General features: G+C 47.8%; 1 protein-coding gene across 1 annotated transcript in view; it reads right to left on the bottom strand.

Annotated features, from left to right (window-relative positions):
- Nucleotides 1-2,693: 2,693 nt before the first annotated feature.
- The window catches only part of NIPAL2 (NIPA like domain containing 2), a 104,544-nt gene continuing 85,517 nt past the window's right edge, over nt 2,694-21,720 (bottom strand). The window contains exons 7-11 of the mRNA XM_075549448.1: nt 17,879-18,014; nt 15,869-15,957; nt 10,005-10,068; nt 8,776-8,870; nt 2,694-7,544 (exon numbers count right to left, since the gene is read on the bottom strand). Of these exons, the coding sequence (XP_075405563.1) occupies nt 7,432-7,544; nt 8,776-8,870; nt 10,005-10,068; nt 15,869-15,957; nt 17,879-18,014 (497 nt within the window). The 3' untranslated portion in view covers nt 2,694-7,431. The remainder of the gene's footprint in view (nt 7,545-8,775; nt 8,871-10,004; nt 10,069-15,868; nt 15,958-17,878; nt 18,015-21,720) is intronic.

The following is a 21,720-nucleotide window of genomic DNA, read 5'->3' as shown; positions in this document are numbered from 1 at the left end:
CGCTAGCCACGTCCACAAAAGTTGACAGCACCCCACAGGGACACTCATGATCTCTTTAACTGGAACTCCAATGTCCTCCTCCCACCGCCACTGGAAGACACGCATAACCTCTCGTCTCTCTGTGTGTATTTGCTGGTGAACGTTAAGTGCGGTTGGGCAGCACCGGTCCTTGTGTGTCTTGTGCATTTCACTCAGCACCGTGGTTTCATCCACCCCGTCGCACGTCGTTTCAGCACTTCATTTCTCTTGTGGCAGAATAGTACTCCCTTGGGAACCACACCGAACCCTCCCTCTCTTGATGGGGCCCTGGCTGGCTGCCACCTTTGGGCGATTGTGAATACTGCTGCAGCGCACATTGGTGTGCGGGCATCTGGATCCTGAATGTCAAGTCTCTTGGCATGTATCTAGAAGAATTGCTGGGTCCTATGGCAGTTGAATGGCACTTTTGACAGTCTGGTGTGCAGTCTCAGTGCATCTGAACTCCCGGTTAGAGTGTGGGTTCCTAGTGACCCCACAGTGGCCACTTACCAGGTAAGTGATGCTGGTGATCTCTTACTTCTTGTTAGGGCTGGGCTGCAGGGAGGCACCTGGGACACAGCATTTAAAGAGGTACTCTCTTCTAGGTCTTCCCACCACCCCGAGAGTGGCGCTGCCTTATATTTAGCACCTTCCTTGCCTTACCTTCAGGATCCCTGGTGGCTTGGTGATTACTCATTGGGCTGTGATTCACAAAGTGAGAAGTTTGAGACCATCAGCCACCCTGTGGGGGAAAGACTGGCTTTCTACTCCCTGTAAAGAGTGACAGTCTTAGAACCTCATGGGACAGTTCTACGCTGCCCGTTAGGGTGGCTCTGAGTTGGCATTGACTCCATGGCATTGAGTTTGGTTGTTTTTGGTTTTTTTTGCCTTACTCTAGTCCTACCTCTTGTCCTGGTTGGCTAATGACCTCTCTGATTGGGAAGTTGTGAGACTTAGTACATGCCTGGCACATGGCTGTTGTTAACTGACTTCTAGCAACTCCACGTGCACTGGAACAACATGCTGCCCAGTGCTGCGTCACCCGCATGATTGCGGTTTAGACCATGGTGATCCATCGGGTTTCATCTGGCCGAGCTTTGGAAGTGCGTGGCCAGGTCTTTCTTCCCAGCCCATTTCAATGTGCATGTCTGGTTGGGGCCTCAACTGAGAACTGAACTTGGCACTCCTGTGTGATGACCATGCACGAGTGACCCGTGCTCAGCACTCAACACCCCGATCTGACCGGACAACTCCTCAGGCACTGGTCTGCACGTCTAATTCAATTTTATATTTCTAATAACTTTAAACACACCACATAGAAAAGAGCAGGTGGTCCATTGTGTTTAAGTGAATTCATTTTGTTACTACCAGCTCCAAACTCACTGCCTTCAGGAGCGACACTCTAGGACGGGTAGAACCGCCCCTGTGGGCTTACAAGTGGGTGACTTTCGGGAGGAGGAAGCCTCGTCTTTTTACCATGGAGCAGCTGGTGATTTTGTACTGCTGATCTTTCGGTTAGCAGCCCGACGCTCAACCACTACACCTCCTGGGCTTCTCTAAGGGACCCATTAGAAACACACCAACATACCTGTTGCTGTTGAGTGGATTCCTACTCAAAGCAATACCATAGGAGAGGGTGAATCTGTCCTGCAGGGTGGTTGTCTCCCCAGAAATGTTTTCTGCAGAGCAGCTAGTGGATTTGAACCACTCACCTTTTGGTTAGCTGAACTGAAAACACCAGGACTCTTACCAAGTCAGGGGATTTTCGAACACCTCCTGTGCACGTGGACGTCAGAAGATGGGTGCATTTGAATTACGGTGCTGGTGGAGAGTACGAAAAGCCCAGAGTAAAACGAACACATTTGTCTTGGAAGAAGTCTGGCCAGAGTGCTCCTTGGAGGCAAGGATGGCGAGACTTCGCCTCAGCTACTTTGGACATGTTGTTAAGAGAGACCGGAGCCTGCAGAAGGACATCATGCTTGGTGAAGTAGAGGGGCAACGGAAAAGATGGAGTGACAGTGGCTTCAACAATGGACTCAAGCGTAGGACCATTGTGAGGATGGCGCAGGACCGGGCAGCGCGCTTTCTGCTGTGCAGACGGCCGTGACAGGTTGGAACCGACTTGATGGCCCCTACCAACAGGCATGTGGTCATTGGTGATTTTTCTACAATCAGGCAGGCAGCTCAAACTTGGGATCTTTGCATCAGGAATTCCTGAGCCAACTTCTTCTCTCTGCCTCAAGCTTAGCAGGTCTTGGTGAGGTGCTTTGGACCGAGGGAGTGGAGCCCAAGCCTGAGAACATGAGAACCAGGAAGGGAAAGGTTCAGAAAGTGGGATACAAAATAGGATTAGCTCATGTCTGGACATCAGCAGCGCGAACATGTAAAGCAGTGCCCGGAGCCAGTTCCAGCGGGTGCCGTCATGGCCGGGGAAGCCAAACTGGAACAGACCTGTGTTTAAAAAAATCAGGTGAAGTGGAGGATAGAGAGAAGGGGAGAAATTATGGGACAAGGTCCCAGAAGGGGAAACACGGGAGAGATGCCAGAAGCCCTTTAGGGAGCCTGACATGAGAGATAGGGCTATTGCCAGAAGAGTGGAGAGCGACACCCCTTCCAAGCAGAACCCCCCCACCCCCACCCCCCCACCCCCCGTCAGCTGCTATCATTGAGCCGGACACTGTTGTTTCCCACTCTGCTAATCAAGAGATCAGGTTGCTATGCAACACACATGTTCTAAAACAGGAGATTAAAGTTTCTAGCAGGATGTCGACCTGCCCATTTTTCCTCACTCCAGGTATCACGCGGGTTCATCCACATTGTACACATTCAGGCCCATTCCCATTTCGTCAGTGTTGCTGGAACCCAGAAGAATCAGGTTGAAGCCCCGGTGTAAAGTGGTTTTGGGTCCATCGGTGCTGGCCCCATCAGGAACACATGGGCTCATTTTTTTTTTTTTTTTTGGTTCTGCACTTGCCAGCTCCCTGGGCAGGAGATTCTTTCCTGGAACACGAAGAACATCTTGCATCTTGCCTGGAATGCTGTGAAACTTTGGGCAGTGCCTGACCCATCTGGGCACACCCCGAAACACCACATTTATTTGATATTGAGATGGACATTCCTCTTTTACATTGTGGTTGGGACTCATTAACTCTCAATAAGGACCGGCACTGGAGGAGAAGTTTCTTCCCTCTCTAGCGCGCACGCGCACGCACACACACGCACACACACACACACACACACACACACACACTTTCCTTGGATGGGCCACAGCTCCTGGAATTGATTTGCAGTCCTGGCACGGGGCGGCATGCTGTGTGGTACCCTGAGGCTGGTGAGAAAGAAGACAGACTCAAGCATTCCTGGGTGGGAAGGCTCTTCCCTGCAGTGACCACAATTGGTAAAGCACTGCAGCTAATAGCCCAGACTGGTCTACATTCGCACGGAAACCGTGGACACATGGAATTTTCTTTTCTTTTCACTTGAAGAGGGCCCCAAGGAGAGCCGGGCTGCTGATGGGTCTAACGCTGAGAAGCAGCCTCTAGGACCACCCCCCGGCCTACCGCTCCTCTCCATGTGAGGTTCTACTCCAGCCATCGTTCTGCAAGTTCAAACTGGCCAACGAGTACCCTCATCAACGCCCTCACATTTGCCACTGCCGGGCGCGCCCATCTGGTCTGCAATTGCCTGGGTGGAGGGCTGCCCCTACGTCCAGCCCCAGACGTTACGGAGGGGTCTGGGATGGCCGGCTCCAGAGAACGGTTACGCATATGTGCACAGTGTCCCCAGGAACTGGGCAGGTGGGTAGCAAGCCTTCAGTGTAGCGTCCAGCCACAGGCCCTGGACGAGCTGTGCGCTTAGAAACAAGGCAAAGAGGCGGGGCTCTTGGCTTCCCTCGCCCTTGTGTCATGCCCACCGCTGCACCTGTTATTTTTGAAGCCCAACGTCCACACAATCACCATTCCTCTCAAATAGAACGGGCACGGTACTGGTCTATGGAGTCTCCCTTCTCCGTCTTTCTCTGCCACAAAGTCTGCAGCGGGTCGGGGTGAGGAGGCGAGTTGAAGGAGACGCCGTTGGAGAGCCCCTTATCAGCGGGGAGTTAATGAGTAACAACAGCACATTTCTTCTCCACTTGGAGGGTGGGCCCAGGAGGCTCTCTCATTGTCGTTAATGGAAAGGACCCCTGCCTTCCGAAGAGGGTCGCCTGGGTTCCAACAGCACACTCGCTGCTTCCATTGATCCTGTCTAAACAATAAAGATCGAAATGGAAATCCCAAGCCATGGCTCCCCACGCCTGGGGCATCTGATTTTGTTCATGAACCAAGATGTGCCCCTCTGGAATGCCAACCGACAGAGGAGAGGCTGCCGGGAAGGGGCTGAAGAGTCCAGACCAGGGGTTGGCACACTGCAGCCAATGGTCGGCCACTTGCTTTTGTAAATACAGAGTGCTTATCCGGTGACCGATTGTCCACGGCTGCTTGAGGGTCACAATGGCAGGCGGGGTGAGTCATGACGACAGATGCTGTATGGCCTGCAAATCTGAACATGTTTCTTCTCTGGGTCTTGATAGAACAAGCTTGCAGACCCCTGGTCTAGACAAAGAATCTGATGAGCCAAGTGTTGGCTCAAGGTCCCCAGCTCCCAGTGCCAAGAAGCCTGCTTTGGCTTTGCTTGTTTTCACGCACGGTGCAATTAAAACAAAAATACCCAAACGCTACAAGTCATGACAACTAAAATTCCCGCTCACCTTACTTGGTCCAACGATCCACGGTTGGGCTCCGACATGTGTTGTCTGGGTGTCTAAATCATTGCTGGGTTGCTGCAATAAGTCCATGCCACTTCTCAACATTCTTAATAGACCTAAATGCTGCCAGCCGCCAAGGAGCTGGCCTTATGCGGCTGTCTGTGCAGAACGCACACGCTCAAAGCCACACGCCGTCGCAATAGATGCAAAACTCCGCTGTCCTTTTCACATTTGAAACCAGCTTAAAGAGTCCCCAGAAACCTGTCGTTTAAGGCACCAGACATCGTTCTCACTGGAACCTTCCTAAATGCCAGCATGATGTCCCAATCCAGGAAATGTGCCCCTGCCATCGAGGAAGTGACCGTGTCTCTGGATTAGGGAGGCATGCAGCAGGGGCAGGGATGCATAGTGACTTGGAGGGCAGAAGCCAGGCCCGGGCCTTGGCGATGATTTTATTCAATCATATCGTACTGTGTGTTCAGCGGAAGCTGTGGTTCCATATTTTTTCATGATGTGTTAACATTCTCATTAATTCCCGTCTGCTTTCTTCTTCTTTCGGGAATGTTTTTCCTGACCCCTCACCATTTTATTTTTGCTCCAGGGGGAATTGTTGTCCAGTTAGTCTCAAATAGATGATTTTTTTCCCCCCTCAAAGGTGCCCAGTACTCACTGGCAACATTCTTGATTTTAGGGACCAATCTGTTATTGAGCTGAAAGGAGACCCCAGGGGGTAGTTTCCGTTCCCAGTTTACGGAGGATCTGCGTCTCTAGTCTCAACCAATCTCATTAAGTCTAGACTTTTAAAGAGTTTCTATTCTGCTCCACATGCCTCTCCCTGTCTGTTATGATCCGTCTACTGTGGCCCTGATCAGAATGTCCACTCGTGATAGCAGGGCACAATCTAGTTCTTCTGGCCCCAGGGTAGATGAGAAGTGGTACTCTGGGTTATCACTCTTACCTGGGTGATGGATTCAATCTCTCCTTTGTGGCCAGGGTGCAAACTCTGTGAGCTGACCAGTCTGATCAGGAGTGCACCCACAGGCAAGAGCAGGGCCCCCAGATCCAGAGCAGTTCTGACTATAGTCCCACTATCTCTGAGCTCGACAGCCCCCACACAGCCAGGAGGATAATTGGTCGGAACGATCATAATTGACGTGCATGTCAGAGCGATCTGAAGGCTTTGAGCTATCATGAGGGATGGGGTCCATTCTGCGCCGTTGGATCTGACGATGAGCACCTCTCTGTGCTACTCACTTAAATATTGTTGTGAGTTGTTGTCGTGTTGATCTTTTGGGAGCAGATTGCCAGGCTTTTCTTCCGAGGCACCTCCAGGTGCGTTCGAACTGCCAACCTTTTGGCACGTAGTCAGGCCCTTAGCGGTGTGTGCCACCAGCATGTAAATATTAGGGAGGTGATAAATCACCGATCTGGTCATGGATTCTGTCTGCTGATGTATCTTAGCAGACACGTGGTCGAACTGCAGCAGACACACCACTCACACATGGTGGTATTTGAGCTTCCTTTCTGGGCCCAGGTTTGCCACCCTGGCTGGGTTCTGTGTGCACAGACTTAAATGTTGAAACTCAGTTCTCTAATCACAACGGTCTTTTCATGTAGAAGAGTTTCTAAAGCTTGGAAAATGACTGGGAGGAAAAATGGTATGCAGACCGACTATCGCTATACTTGAGACTTATGTTAAAATCCCTAGGCCCATTCTGTAAAATCATGAGAGCACTAAGTTGCTAACCAAAAGGTTGGCAGTTCAAATCCACCAGCTGCCCCAATAGGAGACAGAGGTCTGCTCCCATCCAGAGGTACCGTGTCAGAAACCCCCAGGAGCAGAGCTCTGCTGTCCCCTGGGATCACACGAGCTGGAATTGATGTGATGGCAGTGATTTTTTGTTAACTTTTGTTTGTTTGGGATATCTAGAAAAAGCGTCAAATAGGAGAATTTCCTGCAATCCAGCGAAAGCAGATGTTATCATTCCATAGTTTTATTTTGGGAGGGGGAAAAAGGTTCGAAATCTTGAAACTGTTCCTCTTTTCAGCTTAGAAGCTCCCCAGCCCAGGGCTTTCTTTCAGTTGTGGTCTGCAACTTCACAGAATGTTCACTTACAAATTCTCATTTTAAGGCAACGCTTAGTTTTCCAGGGAGGATGAAGATGAAAGGAGGGCTGGATGTCAGAAGATGGAGATGACTCTCTGTGTGAGGAACAGAAAGGTGAGCTCTCGCTGTCCACGTGGAACCTCATGCAAGGTGTCCTAGAACCTTTCTTTCAGGACCGAGGAGGTAGGACTCAGGGTTTATCTCAAGAAAAGAGACACACGGGAGAGTCAACCTAGAAATGCGATGGCCAAGTCACGAGTGCACATACTTGTGTGACACTCCTGCCCCAGCAGCCAGGCTGTAATTAAGATCTAACCGGTTGGATGCTCACTAGGGAGAGGGCCAGGGTGTGGAGACCACTTCAAATTACATTCCATGGAAACATTAGGCTGTCAGAGCTTGGGAAGGCCCTGATTGTCTGTAGACATGGAGGTGGGGTACAGGACTGAGACTCATGCTAGCACATGTCAGCATAAAATAGCTGCTGACACAAATTGAACATGTGCAATTTTTTAAAAAGGTCGTATCAAATAACAAGCCAACAGCCATCCCTCTCGGCATTTTAGACCTCTTTCTTCTCTCCACTTTGGCTCTGTGCTGAGTCGCTTCCATCAGGCAAAGTCCCATAGGATAAGCCATTTGGATCGGGTTGTACTTTGTCCAACGATTGTTTCCCTATGGAAAAAATAATCGTTAAAAAAATCTTTTGAGCTCTTATGGAAGATTAAATTCTAATCATTCCTCCTTCCATCTAGGCTACATTTTGTGTCTCCCTGTTTCATACTACGTGGTCATCCTTTAAACCGAAGAGATAAATGCAACAGAAGAAAAGGTCCACAGAACAGGATGTACCTGGATAAGGACTCATATGCTGTCCAGGTGAGAAATTATTTTTCTCTATCCCCATAGTTCCCCGTTGGGCCAAGAACACTTGTTGAGTCAGTCAGGAGACTGACAAGAAACCTCCATCCTTCTCCAGGCTAAGCTCCTCAGGCATTCTTTCTTCTTCTTGACATTGAGTTGAACATATCTACCCAACACAGAAACACAGTCTTCGATGGGGGCTTCGAAAGTTTCTAAAGAAACTAAGTAAACTTTATTTTTCTACAAAGACTCTGAGCTATCTTGAACAAGCCCTCAGCAAGGCAAACCGTTGGTGGAAATGCCAGTTTGCACATCGACTGCACGATTGATCAGATGGCTCAAGTGAGAACACAGAGCTCATTTCAAAGAGGTACTATTTTCTCAGCAGTAGGAGTAGGGGGTTCCTGTTTCTGGCTTCCAGGCCACACTCCGCAGAGAAGGGTGGAAGAGAAGATCTCCACTCCCATTTGGACACCCACGGGTCTGTTTGAGTCTCCAGCAAAGCTAGAGATCATTGGAGGAGGAACAGGAGCAAGGGGTGAGGGCACAGCAGAGCGTTTCCTCTGTCTTTGACTTTGCCACTTGTCTCATGGCGGAGGTGAGTCATTTCCATCATGCTTGGCACCTCAGTACACAAGCCACCTCGGGCTTGCCAGGAATGCTATTCTTTTATCCCCAGTTGCTCCTTCAAAGGCGCTCCTTCCTGGAGACTGTAGGGAGATGCTGCTGGGAGCCATCCTACTCTCTCTTCCTACCTTTTCCAATTTAGAGAAACCCAAGAGAAAACTCTCAAAGTAAACAGAATCAACAAGACGCCGTCGGTTCTCGTCTGTCCCCAGTGACCTGTGCAAAGCCAACATTCAATAAACGACTACGAACACATGTGCTTACAATGTCATCTGTGGTTTCTTCCTTAGATGAATTTTTTTTGAGGATTAGAAAGGATGCTGTCTATTGATTTAGTACCCCCAAATCACACCAGCAGTTACTCATTTGTAAGGTTCAAATTTTCTATTACAAATGAAAGGGTGTGCAATTTTACCCGGAATATTTCCAAAGTCAATGTAAGACTGTTGCAGATGTTCCTTTTCTCGATTCCTTGTGACCAACCACACTCCGAGGAACGACAGAAAACACCTGTGAGGACAGAATGAACAGTGAGCGCGAGAACACTGACAAGGCTCATGTTCTGAAACAAGTGATCTCTACAATCTACATGCTGACATGCATCCCACTGGTCTTGTCCTTCCTGTTTCTCATGGTAAGCTGCCTAGAATTTGTTTTAATTACTAGAGCCAATCATACTTGCACCCAGAACCAAGGTTTGGGCAGCTTCCAAGAAATCTCTGCCCCAGGTTTTTACCATCTGGAGGCTTCTCCAGGCTCAAAGCCCTTTGGGCAGACACGAAGGTCTCATTTTCTATCCATGCATGCCCAGACGGATTACTGGCATGCAACACAAGTGAAAAAATAATTTATTCTTTAATTTTCTAAGAAATTTAGTTGTCCTTGGCCATAAGAGTCGTCATAGTTTCCAGACCCAAGAAGCTTGGCCTCACCCAAATATTTTATGAAATTGAATTTTCAGATAGATGGTTTCCTATAATGAAAATAGTCTGGGCTCCAGTTTTCATAACAATGACCATGCCGGATAGCAGCTCAAGAGGAGCTGAGGATTAATGGGGTGCCTGTTGGACCCAACGGAAGCGTCTAGACACTGATGATCTTTGGTCAAAGCTCTACTCTCTGTGTGCAAGTCAGACCAGCAGAAATGCCCACAAAATCCCCAGGGAGGCTTTTAGCTGGGCACCCCGACATAAGAAAGGGGTGCGGTCAACTTGATGTTATTAGATCCAAAGCATGGGAGCTACCTCAGCCTTGGCTTTTTGTTCTGGGGTTCCTGGAGGCATTCACAGTCCTTTGATTGGCTTGCTATCTAATCCAGCATGCTTACAAGAGTACAGCAGACATGAAATAGTATCAACCGGCCATGGAATGACTACAAGTGTCAGTCGATTTATCTTAACTTTGGCTGGAACCAATCATCCCCACTATTTCAGAACTCTCAAAGAGATCCCAAATGACATCGTTGAGGGTGCTGAGCCCTTACACTGGTGTGGGGTGTTAAGTTGAAAAATATGTTTCTTTGAGTTCAGGAAACGGATGTTTCTTATGTAATTTCCCAATTTTCTCTACTTCAGGTACAATGCCAAGAGTCCTATATAAAAGTAGTAGAATTTCATCAATCTCACCCCTGAGACATTGACTCACCCGAAAAGATATATGAATATAGTGAGAAAAGCTGCACCCAGGAATTCCTGGTAAAATATGATACCTGGAATAGGAAGAGAAGGCGCAATTACTTCTCACGGAAGGATAACAATAATACATATATGTTTTTAATTTTATGCTAATATATTGTCTAAATTTAATTACCATGAAAATACAGTCAGTGGCTTCGTTAAAAACTTCAAAGAGGTAGTGGAAAAATTCGATTGTTTTTAAACTCAATTTCCCACACACTTTTTGAAGGCCCTCTCCTATGCTATACTTACATTTTCAATTGTTCTGAAAAGAGAGTAGATTTACGGACCCCACGCAAGTACCCGTGTTGTCGCTCGGTGCAGTTGGGCTAGCTGAAGCTCCTAGCAGCCCTGTGTCTCAGAGGATGCTCTGGTCCTGCACGCCTTCAGCATGACCGATGTGCTGGAGCCCGTTGGTGCAGCCAAGCGTCAATCGGTCTCACCGAGGGTCTTCCTCTTCTTCGCTGACCCCCCACTTTACCAAGCATGATGTTCTTTCTTAAAGACTGGTCACTCCTGACAACAGGTCCGAAGGATGTGAGAACAAGTCTCGCCGTCGTGGCTTCTGAGGAGCGTTCTGGCTTAACTTCCCCCAGAACAGATTTCTTTGTTCTGGTAACTCATGGTACTTTTCATGTTCGTTGCCCAACACCATCATTCAAATGAACCTACTCTTCGCTGGTCTTGTACATTCATTGTTCAGCTTTCAGATATCCGAGAACAGGAGGCGCTTGAAAATACCATAGCTTGGATCAGGAGCACCTTCATCTGCAAGGGGCCGTTCTAGCTCTTTACACTTCAAGGGGCTCGTGCAGCAGATTTGCCCAGTGCAACATGCCATTTGATTTCTTGACTGCTGCTTCTCTGAGCAATGATTTGTGGATCTGAGTCAAATGAAATCCTTGACGACCTCAATCTTTTCTCCATTCGACCTGATATTGTCTATCGGTCTAGGAATAAGTCTGAGGAATAATTACTAGTAGGCCAATATAATTGACATAACTTTTACAAACAGAAATTTCTTATGCGACCCAGAATTTGCCCCCTGAGACATGTCAGTAGACCATGCTCCAACAGCCATTTCCCACTTAGGGTTTGAGGCCAGGAGCCAGCAGGTCTGACCCGAGGGCTTGGGTGGACTCTGGGACTTCGGCTGCGTCTGCCTGTTCTGCCACACTTGGCACTGCTGTTCGTTTGGCCACATGCCCATGTATGCAGCAAAGCCCTGGGCTCACTCAACCAACTCGAGGGCTAATGGCCCCAGCTCCCATCTCCTTCCTGTCTTTTTTGAGGATAAAAAGGATGGATTTTCTCCTCTCTCCGTTGGTCTCAATGGTTCCTCGAGGCCTAACGCTTTCATAGAGATTTCCTTTAAAAACATCATTTTCTTTTGCATATTGTTGCTAAACAACAACACCAACAACAAGCTCACTGCCATTGAGAGTTGATTCCGACTCATAGAGACCTTTTCTGAGACTGTACTTCTTTACGGAAGTAGAAAGTCTCATCTTTCTCCATTGGAGCAGCTAGTGGTTTTGAGCGCTGACCTTGCCACGTGCAGCCCAACGCACAGCGGGCTCCGATGGTTGTTGGTAAGTGCCATCCACAGCAGGCATTCGGACTCACAGCCACCCTGTGGACAGAAGAGGGGAGCACTGGTCCTTCGCCATCCTCACCGTCGTTGTTGTTTGAGCCCATTGTTGCAGCCACTGGGTCGATCCAGCTCCCTGGGGTCTCCCTCTTCTTTGCGGACCTTTTCATTTACCAACAGTGTCCTTTCCCAGAGACCAGTCTCTCCCAACATGTCCAACCCTGGCATCCTTGAGCCTGAGGAGCCTGCTGACTGTACTTCTTCCAAGAAGCTCTGTTTGTTCTTCTGGAAGGCCTCGATACTTTCAAGATTCTTTGCCAGCAGCAGAATTCAAATGCATCAGTTCTTCCACGCTCTCCCTTGCTTAACGTCCGACTTTCACAGGCATGGGAGATGATTCAAAATTCCACGCCTCGAGTCAAATTGTCCTTCGTCCTAAAGTGACATCCTTGCTCTTCAACACTTGTTGACGAGGTCTTGTGCCGCAGATACAACACGTCGTTGGATTTCTTGACTGCTGCTTCCATGAGTGTCGATAACTTACATATTCCCTGGAGTTAACTTTGTGTGGGTGGTATTAACTTTGCCAATCAGCCACCAAATATTCAGTGCCAATCTTCTATGTGGCAGCCGCTGTTCTAGGTGCTGGGATGCCACCGATGACAGGGCAGAGTCCTGCCTTCCAGGAGCTCCTTAGCTGCTGAGTAAAGTTCTTACAAGAAGGCATATCCGATGTTTCTGAAATATCTTTTCATGTGATTATGCACATCTTGCAATCATCATTTGAATGTTTTCATGTTATTCTACTTGCTGAGGCACCACAATATTAATTTCTCTAAAGGGCACTTTAATGGCTTTTATGTCTTTATCTTTTGCTATAGTAAACATTGAACTTCTCTCTATATTGTGCTATAGTAAGATGACATTGAACTTCTTTGGACATATTCCCCCGCCCCTCCTACACACACACACACACACACACACACACACACACACACACACGGTAGTTTAGGATTTGTTGTTGTTGCTGTTGTTATTATGAGGGATTTCTAGAAGTGGGCTTTTTGTTTCAGAGGAGAAACTTAAAAAAAGCAAAAAAAAAAACCCTTTTCTTTGTGAATTGGGCAAAGTTATACAGAGCAGACCATTAGCTTTACATTCAACAATGCAGACACATTTTGTTTCAATTCATCTATTTCAATCCCTTCAATGTATCATTGTTTATCCTACTTCCTCCCTATGTTCCCTGTTTCCATCTCTCCTTCTTTTTAACCTCTTAACTTTGTCCTTGGGGAAATGCTTCCCTTTTGGTCTTAAATGGGTGATGATTCCAGCACAGGGGTGAGTTGTTCTAGACCCAGAGGGAGACTAAGGGCGGTAGCCTTAGGGGTCCCACAAGTCTCCATCTGACCTGCAAGCCTCGTCTCTTTTCTGATGTTCAATTCTGTCCCACAGGTTTCTTCCCACTCTACCCAGGAACTCCTAATGTGATCCTTTTCAGGGCAGTTGGTAGGTAGCCAGGCACCATCTAGTTCTTCTGGTCTCAGATTTGTGGAGACTGAGGTTTGCATGCTCCATTGCTGCATTGGGCTAATTGCTTCCATGTGTCTTTTGATTTTCATCATTTTTCTACCCCCTCTGGATGAGGAGAGACCAATAATTACACAGATGTCTGCTCAGGAGCCTTTAAGACTTTCACTGTTATCTCACCAAAGTAGGATACAGAACCTTGTCTTTGTGAGTTAACGAGCTTATGCTCAGTGACCTCGGTGTCCCAACAGACCATGGCCCTGCTCCCTCGGACTTGGCGAACAGTAGAAATACGTTTAGGGTCTGTAGCCAAAACTGGGCAAGTGGGTTTTAGGAGGGTGGTACCCTGCTTCCCGCGGGAGTGCCTGTGCTAGAGCTCTCTTGTTATCCCTGGCAGCCTAGTCAAAAGAATTTTAGTAAATGAATGGCAAAAATATTGGCATCTCATTTGAAGAAATAATTGCCTTCATTTTTCATAGCAGTTGTAGGTCTCCAGAGCAATTAAGCAAGAAATCCAGTGCGCTCACCCCCCCCCCCTGCCCAGCCCCTTTCCTGCATGCTGTTTCTCCTAGTAGTAGCCTCTTGACTTCCTTGGGAATATTTGCTCTAACTGATTGATCAATATAACCCATCGCTGTGAAGGACAGGTCCATCGTTCACTTTTGACTTTACATGGTCCTATGTTGTTGTCGTTAGGTGCCACTGAGTCAGTTCTGACCCATCGTGACAGAAGGAAACACTACATGGTCCTGCGCCATCCTCATCATCGTGCCTGCACTTGTGACCCTTGCTGTAGCCACAGTGTCCATGCATCTCCTTCAGGGCCACCCTCGTCTTGTTTTTGCTGCCCCTCCACTTCACCACGCATGGCATCCTGCTCTAGGGGCCGAGTCTAAAGCACGTGAGAGGAAGCCTTGCTAGCCTTCCTCTAAGGCACACTCTGGCTGCCCTTCTTCCAAGGCAGTTTGGTTTGTCCTTTTAGCAGTCCATGGTACTTTCTGTATTCTTCTCCAGCACCACCACTCAAATGCATCGATTCTTTTTGGTCTTCTTTATTCAATTCCCAACTCCCATTTGCATACGAGGCAATGGAAAGCACCACAACTTGAGTCATGGGCACCTTCGTCCTCAAAGTAGCAACCTTGATTTTCAATACCCTAAGAAGGTCTTGTCCAGCAGAGTTACACAGTGCAGTGTGTTGCGTGATCTCTTGCCTGCTGCTTCCAGGAACATTGACTGTGGATCCAAGCAAGACAACTTCAACTTGACAGCTTCAATCTTTTCTCCAATTATCATGCTGTTATGAAGAACTTGATCTTCTCTACAGTGGGCTGTAGTCCACCCTGCAGGCTGCAGTCTTGGGTCTTTATCAGCGAGTGCCGCAAGGCCTCTTCCCTGTCAGCCAGCCAAGGTGTGCCACCTGCATACCACACAGTCCTACGGGTTTTGATAAGTGGATAGCATCGCTTCACTGCCCTATCATTTTAATCTAGACTGTGCTTCGGGATGGAGGCAGAGAGAAGAGCTTCACCTACATCCTACTCCAGGAGAGTCAGGTGAACGGTGAGCTCTCAGCATGCCTCAGCCCCTGGACTCCTTTCTTCCTTGGTGTGCTGAGTCCTGGGCTCAGGCCTGCAGGTCCCCTGAGAAAACGCGTCCCTGGCAGGAACAATGTTCTTGACCTGTAATCCGGGCGCTTGGTGGTTCGGCTCCTTTCCTTTCCATGTAACTCCTGGGCACATGCATTCTCCATTCTCTCCTCTCTTCTTTCAGCCACAAGCCTACAATGCTAAAGGAGAAACTGGGTGTCTTAGACTATAACGTCAAGTTCAAGGGTGGGAAACTGAAAATGTACCAATGGTTTTGAAAGCCTGCTCACTGGCAGTCACACCGCTTTCCATGCTATTTTAAAAAAATGTGCCAATTAGGAAACAGATCATCCCTAATTGCATCCCTCCCCCCCAAAGAACATCTTGCATCGAGAAATGAACTCCTAAGAGAAGAAGGCAGTGAACACATCAAATAATCCAACAAGTTAGGAGATACCCACACCAAGTAGAGGAGTGATCCATTCACAGCAAATGTAGTTCTGAGCGGGTTTCAAATGTGTTCTTTCGGTTAGAACAGCTGTGCCTCGTAGAATAGGGGAACTAGAGGCCAGAGCAGGGACGTGATGGTTTCTGCTCTCTTCTGTGTGGCCTTCATTGGAACATTGAGTTATTTTGGGGCCCCACTCTCCACTCCAGCTGAGGGACACGCAGCGAGAGATAATGGATCCCGGGCTGTCTGGTTCAGAGACAAGACTCAAGAGGCCCATTATAGCTGTTGTGATTGTCAGAAGGGCTGGCGAGGGGAGACTCCAAACACCAGGACCAAGATGAGGGTCTTGAGTTTACAGGGAAGCTAATTTCAGCTTCTATTTCATATTTTCTTATGAAAATACTTTCTAATAACTAGGACTCTTCAAATAATTAGCGTGCTCCAAAATGGGAGCAAGGTGTGTGTGTGTGTGTGTGTGTGTGTGTGTGTGTGTGTGTGTGTGAGCACTAGGGTGTAATCATCCAAGTAGAATAACCTCTCCCAGGGGATGCTGTGGAGGAAACCGAGGCGCTGGATGGAGGTATGGTGACATAGGGCGACATTCCTTGTAACCTGGGGGCATTCTTGACTTGCGTCTGTGAGGGGCTGGAATCACGAAAGCCACGCCTTACCTGCGATAACGGCACTGGTTGTAAAGAAGACGTGGTTAACTGGCACCACCGTGGCTGTATCGTAGAGTTTCGTGGCTTGATTCAGGAACCTAAAGCAGAAGGCACTTACTGAATTTCTCAGGCTTAAGAAACCCTCGGGAAGAAGTTCACAAAGATGTCAAGAAATGCATGTTCTTAGCTCGAACTACAAAGGAACAGGAAGTGCAGGAAGAGGGGGCATTTCCAATCAGCAGTCATAGCTTATATGCATCTGATGTATGAGATCAGATGTCAGGTTTTATGGTCTGTTTAAAGCAACAACAGTAACAATGAAAAGCAATTAATCATCTTCCGAGGCCACAGAAGTTTGAGTTGGAAGTGATTCAAGCTGCTGGACCAGCATCGCACCGAGGCCGATTCATTAGGATAGACCCTAGGATCTGCTAAGCATCACATCTGGGGAATAGCGCAGCTCGCCACTGACATGCCGCGTGCCAAGAAGGAAGATGGAGAAGCAAAGGAATGTGGGGCGTTTCAGAAGCAAGGCTCGGCGGCGCTCCAGCTGCACGGCACATGCGGCCAGCGCCGCTTCTCACTTACTTCGACCACCAACCTGAATCGGGGTTCCCACAGCTGCTCTGTCCCTGGGGGTGACAAGCCCTTTCTTTTGCTAAAGCAGTAAATTGCCCTGACCACCTGAGAGCTTTCTAAGAGCACTAATGGGTAGGCAATTGAAAAAAATACATATTGTGGTCCCAGCCGTGTATAGGTGTGTGCGTGTGCGCACGTGTGCACGCATGTACTCATGTGTATGTATACATATGTACAAGGGGCTTCAAAGAGTTCATGGGAAAATTCCATCACCTTTTAATTCCATCCCGCAAGAACTTTTGGAAGGCCCCTTGTACATGAGTGTACATACCTATATATGTTTATATTCATGAATGTACATATACATGTACACACATGTATAAACATCTGCCTCCTTAGGTCAGGGTTGAGAACCACAGCACTACAGTGTGAATGAAGGATGCAGGGTAACGGAAGTGGACTCTCCCTGCCGTCGGACCCACTTTGTAAACTTCTGGAGCGTAGAATTAAGATACCGATGCTCGTCTCTAGAGCCCGCGGCAGTGCGATGAATTCAGAGGAAACCGGAGCAGCACACTAGGATTCAAGAATTAGAAACACCCCGGATGGTCGGCACAACAATCGTGGGTTTTCCCAGGAACTTGCCGCAGACCTTGAACTAGGACCTATGTCCATCCCATAATCGTTAGACTTAAATGGCTCTCTGCCGCCCCTGCTGGCACTGGGGTGATGCATTTGGCACAGCATTTCGGGGTGAACAGGAAACTTTCAGTTCGACTCTGGAGAGCCCAGCCGGTGCAGGCATCGTGACAACGAGAAATGGAGGGGAAGCAGGGCAGATGCAGGGGGGTAGGCGGGGAGAGAAGCGCAAGAAGCCAACAATGCACCGTGTCCCAACTATTAGGCCCCAAGAGAAACATAAAGCAATCACTCGGCAGTCCCAGGGGTTCAAAGAAAATTCTGGCCCGGGATGCAAAGCGCTGGAGAAAGGATTTCCCTCCCGGCCAAACGTCTGGTTTTGTCCATCTCTGGGCAGTTAATGAGCTGGAGCTCAGCAATGAAGGTGACGGGTTCATGCGCTGCCTATATTTAGAATGAAACCCTGGACGCAGACCTGCCCTCTGATTTATTGCTAATGACAACCTGTGTACGATGGATATTAATTACAAGCAGAAGAGCATCAGGAAAATATCAAAGAGCACTTAGCTGGATTACGGCACTCGAGAACTCACAAGACACGAAGGCAATGGTCGGTAAAAGCGTATTATTGGACGCGAAGGGCAAAGCCAGGCATGTTGGCCCAGGGGAAGCGGCGGGCCCTTCACCCTGAAGAAATCAGTTGGAGCTCATTCCCATGATCACCCGAAGCCAATTAAGATGAGTGCTCGGAGCTGCGCCGGGAGATGGAAAGATGAGGGAGAGTGGACGAAGCTCACTTACTTGACTTGGAAAACACAAGATGCTATCATGATGATGCACATGATATAGAAGATGGGATAAGTGAGTTGCGTGTTATCCGTCACAGAGAACGTGATCATGCTGGAGACCGCCTTTACTGAAATCACAGTCAACGACGCTGAAAAAGACCAGAGATCAACAGAACCTCAAATAAAAATACGTATTTGGGATGGAATTACAAATCAGCACCTTAAGGAAACATGGTCGAGTCGATCCACCCATTGAGCTTCAGGAGTGGACCCTGTGCTGGGCAGCGCGGCACTCACCAAGCAGCAGAGCCCTTTGGCCAAGCTGTGCCGGGGCCCGCAGTTCTCTAGAGACCTGCTCTTTGAGCTTGGCAGCCAGGTGCTGATTTTCCGATGCTAGCTGCTGGGAAGATGCGGCCTGAGGTTATAATTACTAATAGATGCGAGAGGTGACCACAATGAAGGGAGGAGAAAGGAAAAGCCGGATCGTCCCAGTGACATTCATGGGAATGTAGCTATTCAACTCCACGGAAAAATGAGAAGGGTGTAAAGTGAAAATCCATTTCCCCTCGCCCCCCACCCATTTATGAAGCGTTGTGCTAAGTTTATGTCTGAGCCCCCTATTTTTGTGAGAGATGCCTACACGTTTCATTTAAAATATTTTCGGACAAACATACTGGTGGGGAACAGGGCCAGAGCTGAATATGTATTTCTCAGAGTCAACCACAGAAGCATAGAATTTACATGAGTGATGGGGGTTTTCTATATGAAGGAAGGAGGAACCTATTCCCCCAAGAGCAAATATTTCCCATACATTCAAACAACACTTCAGAAAATGCGGCTGGATACGGGTCTGTCGGTACGAAAGCAAGCAACTCGGGTTTGGGTGAAGGAAGCCGGGCTGCCTGCTCTCTAGCAGGGCCCTTGAAGTTACTGGTACATATCATTCCAACATGTAGCTGAAACCCACAGAAAGTTAAAAATAATATGAAATCCAATCTTAAGTCCAAAGTAATAAATATGAAACAGGCATCCTCCCTTTGTTGCCGTGGACCGACTTGATTGTAACACATCTCGGCGGTAGCCCTCCTCCCTTTGGAAAAGAGGCTGGGGCAAACTTCCAACCTGGGCATTTTCTTTACAATCAAAGTCATAGTGAACAGAGCTCAGATGACAAATCCTCGGCTCTCAAAGGAACGAAGAGCCCCTTCTGAGCCAGCACCCTCTCCACCTGAAAATGCCTTTCGACTGGATCTGTTCACACATTTCCTGCTGACAATCACTGTGTGTTAGCTGACATAGGACTTTCAAATATCTCCAGAGATCCGTGTGTCACTGAATGGTTCACCTTGGTCAGGTCAGCTGTGGCCCTTTCTCTCCTCCCAAACACTGCCTGACATTGGAGCCCGGTGCTGGTGGCCTGGTGGCCCGCACAGTCAGCTCTCCCAAAGAAAGAATGAGGAGGGAGCAGGAGTCAGACACGTTATTCCACTGGAATCAGAACCTCAGGTTCACAAAGGACCGTAAGGGCCATCCAGTTCCACCACCATCTGCAGTTAGGTTACACTTAACCACGATACAAAAACGGATGACTGGACAGTGAAACAAGCTATCATTTGCTGTAGCCAATCATTAGCTTTTTACAGGCTATACAGTCGCCAGCTGATGAGGCACTATTACTGATGTTTTGAATTATTTCTAAGTTGATGTAGAGTATTACAAACTTCTCTTTTTTAAGGGGGATTAATGAAAATGAATGGAAATGTGAAATTGCCTATGTAGCTATCCTTCCAATGGTGGGGATTTGAAAATAGTAAGCACATCGGTCTACCCAGAAAAATGGGCTAGGAGAAACTACATTGAGATGCTATCAGTGGTCAGTGGGTCAGTAGTTGGATTATGCATCATCTCTTAAATCACTTTTTAAAAGTTGAAAAGGTAAGTGGCTTCATAAAAGCTAGAAGATGCCGAAAAGCTTGGGGGACAGTTTTAAACCTCTTTTAATATTTTGGTTATCTTTATTTTCCAGTTACTTTTCTATCTCTTAAGAATATTATATACCACAACACATGAGTCATGCGGTGTATATGTACTACTTACCACTGCCTTTACCGATTCCTGTGCCACTAAGTAGTCTTCTAAAGCATGGATTTTATTGGCATTTATATGAATTCATGGTTTTTTTCACAAGCCTCTGCTTTGGGTTACTTTGATTGTACGCTGTTTTTAAACTAGTAAAGAGGAAGCTGTGATGATCTTTGTTGGACAGCTTTGGTTACGCCCGTATCACGGTGCCTATTTCCTTAGGAGTATCACCCAAAGAACTCAAGGTGACCCTATAGGACAAGGTCGAACCGTCCCTGAGGGTTTCCAAGACTGTAGCCCTTGATGGGCAAAGAAAGCTTCATTTTTTCTCCCTAGGAGCCACTGGTGGTTTTGAACTGCTGGCCTTGTGGTTAGCAGCCCAACTCATAACCCTCTATGCCACCAGAGCTCCTCTAGTTGGAATCAACCCAATGGCAGTGAGTTTGAGTTTCAGGGGAATGGCTGCGCCAGCGGCCACCGTTAAGCTTCTGAAATAAATCAGCAAGCTGCCTTCCAGAAAACTACCAGCCATGTTCTTGACAGTACTGTGCATCTTTCTTTGTTTTCTAAATCTCAACAGTAAACATCGAGTCCTTTTCTCCTTGTCATCTATTCCTGACACCCTGTAACCCATATTGTTGAAATGCAGCCTTCTCCGTTTATCCTGAAGTTTTCATCCATAGTGCCTTCCAAGATTCTTCTTAGATGGTCCTTGATAGCTCCTTATTAGAGACATAAGTATCTTGTTGAGTAATGTTGCCTTGGCGATTGGAGTGGACTGAGGACGGACAGGACTTCAGAGCCTTCCCATCTTCCCGACCAACGGAAAGACCCCCCCCCCCCCCGCCTTGTGCCTTCGGAAAGGAGGTGGCCCCATCGGGAAGCGCGCCTTCTGATGAACGGTCTCCACTCACTTGAATTTTATGGGTTTAGATCTTATTCCGTTTAGGCTGCCGATCTATTTTGATCAAATATTAGGTAAGGCATGAGTTCAGCTGTATTGTTTTACGTGTGGAAATCCAGTCTTCTGTTTTCTCTCTTCATTTAATTTCCAGTTTATCCCACCAATGAGGTCCTGCAACGATAGAGTACATAGAGAACAACAACGGCACACCTTGCTCGCATCTATCTCCGGCTTTGCCTCGTGAGTGCTTTGCATCACAGAGAAGGTGAGTTCGATTTTGTGTGTGGCTTTTTTCCCCTCTATCAGAACACGAGAAAGCCCTTTCGAAGCTACTGCACAGCTTTCAGGGTCAGTTTGTTTCTTGTTAGACCATCCACCGGCACTGGAGAGACTCAAACCACCCAGAAGAGGAGACAGTGAGGAGAGGGCATCTTGCCCTCGCTTCTGACGGATGTTTCTGATTTTCACCATGGGACGGATGGCCTTCAAGCTCCGTTTCAGAGAAGCATGCTGCGGTGGTTGTTTGAACCCACAGCCGACTCAGTATCTCTATTTCGGTTCCAGTCTTCGAACAGGGGTGGAGATTTTAAAATGCGTTTTCAGCATCTATGCAGATCGTTACGGTTCCTCTTTCCTCCTTGGAGTCATTAAGCTAATGGGCAGCAGGAACGGATTCTTTCTTAAAGAGCCATGCGTTTGTTCTCATCATTAAGTAGCAAACTTGTTAATTAATTCAAATGTATATTGTGTGCTCACTAGCCTTAGCTCCAGGAAACTCTATTATGGTAATGAAGCAGACCTGCTCTGTGCCCTCCCAGGACGAAGCAGGCACCGGGAAACAAACAAAACGTACTGCAATATGTGAATGT

Source organism: Tenrec ecaudatus, chromosome 5 (genome assembly GCF_050624435.1).
Source record: "Tenrec ecaudatus isolate mTenEca1 chromosome 5, mTenEca1.hap1, whole genome shotgun sequence".
NCBI classification, from domain to species: Eukaryota; Metazoa; Chordata; class Mammalia; order Afrosoricida; family Tenrecidae; genus Tenrec; species Tenrec ecaudatus.
The sequence above is the reverse complement of the archived record's forward strand: the minus strand, read 5'-3'. Positions and strand labels throughout refer to the sequence as shown.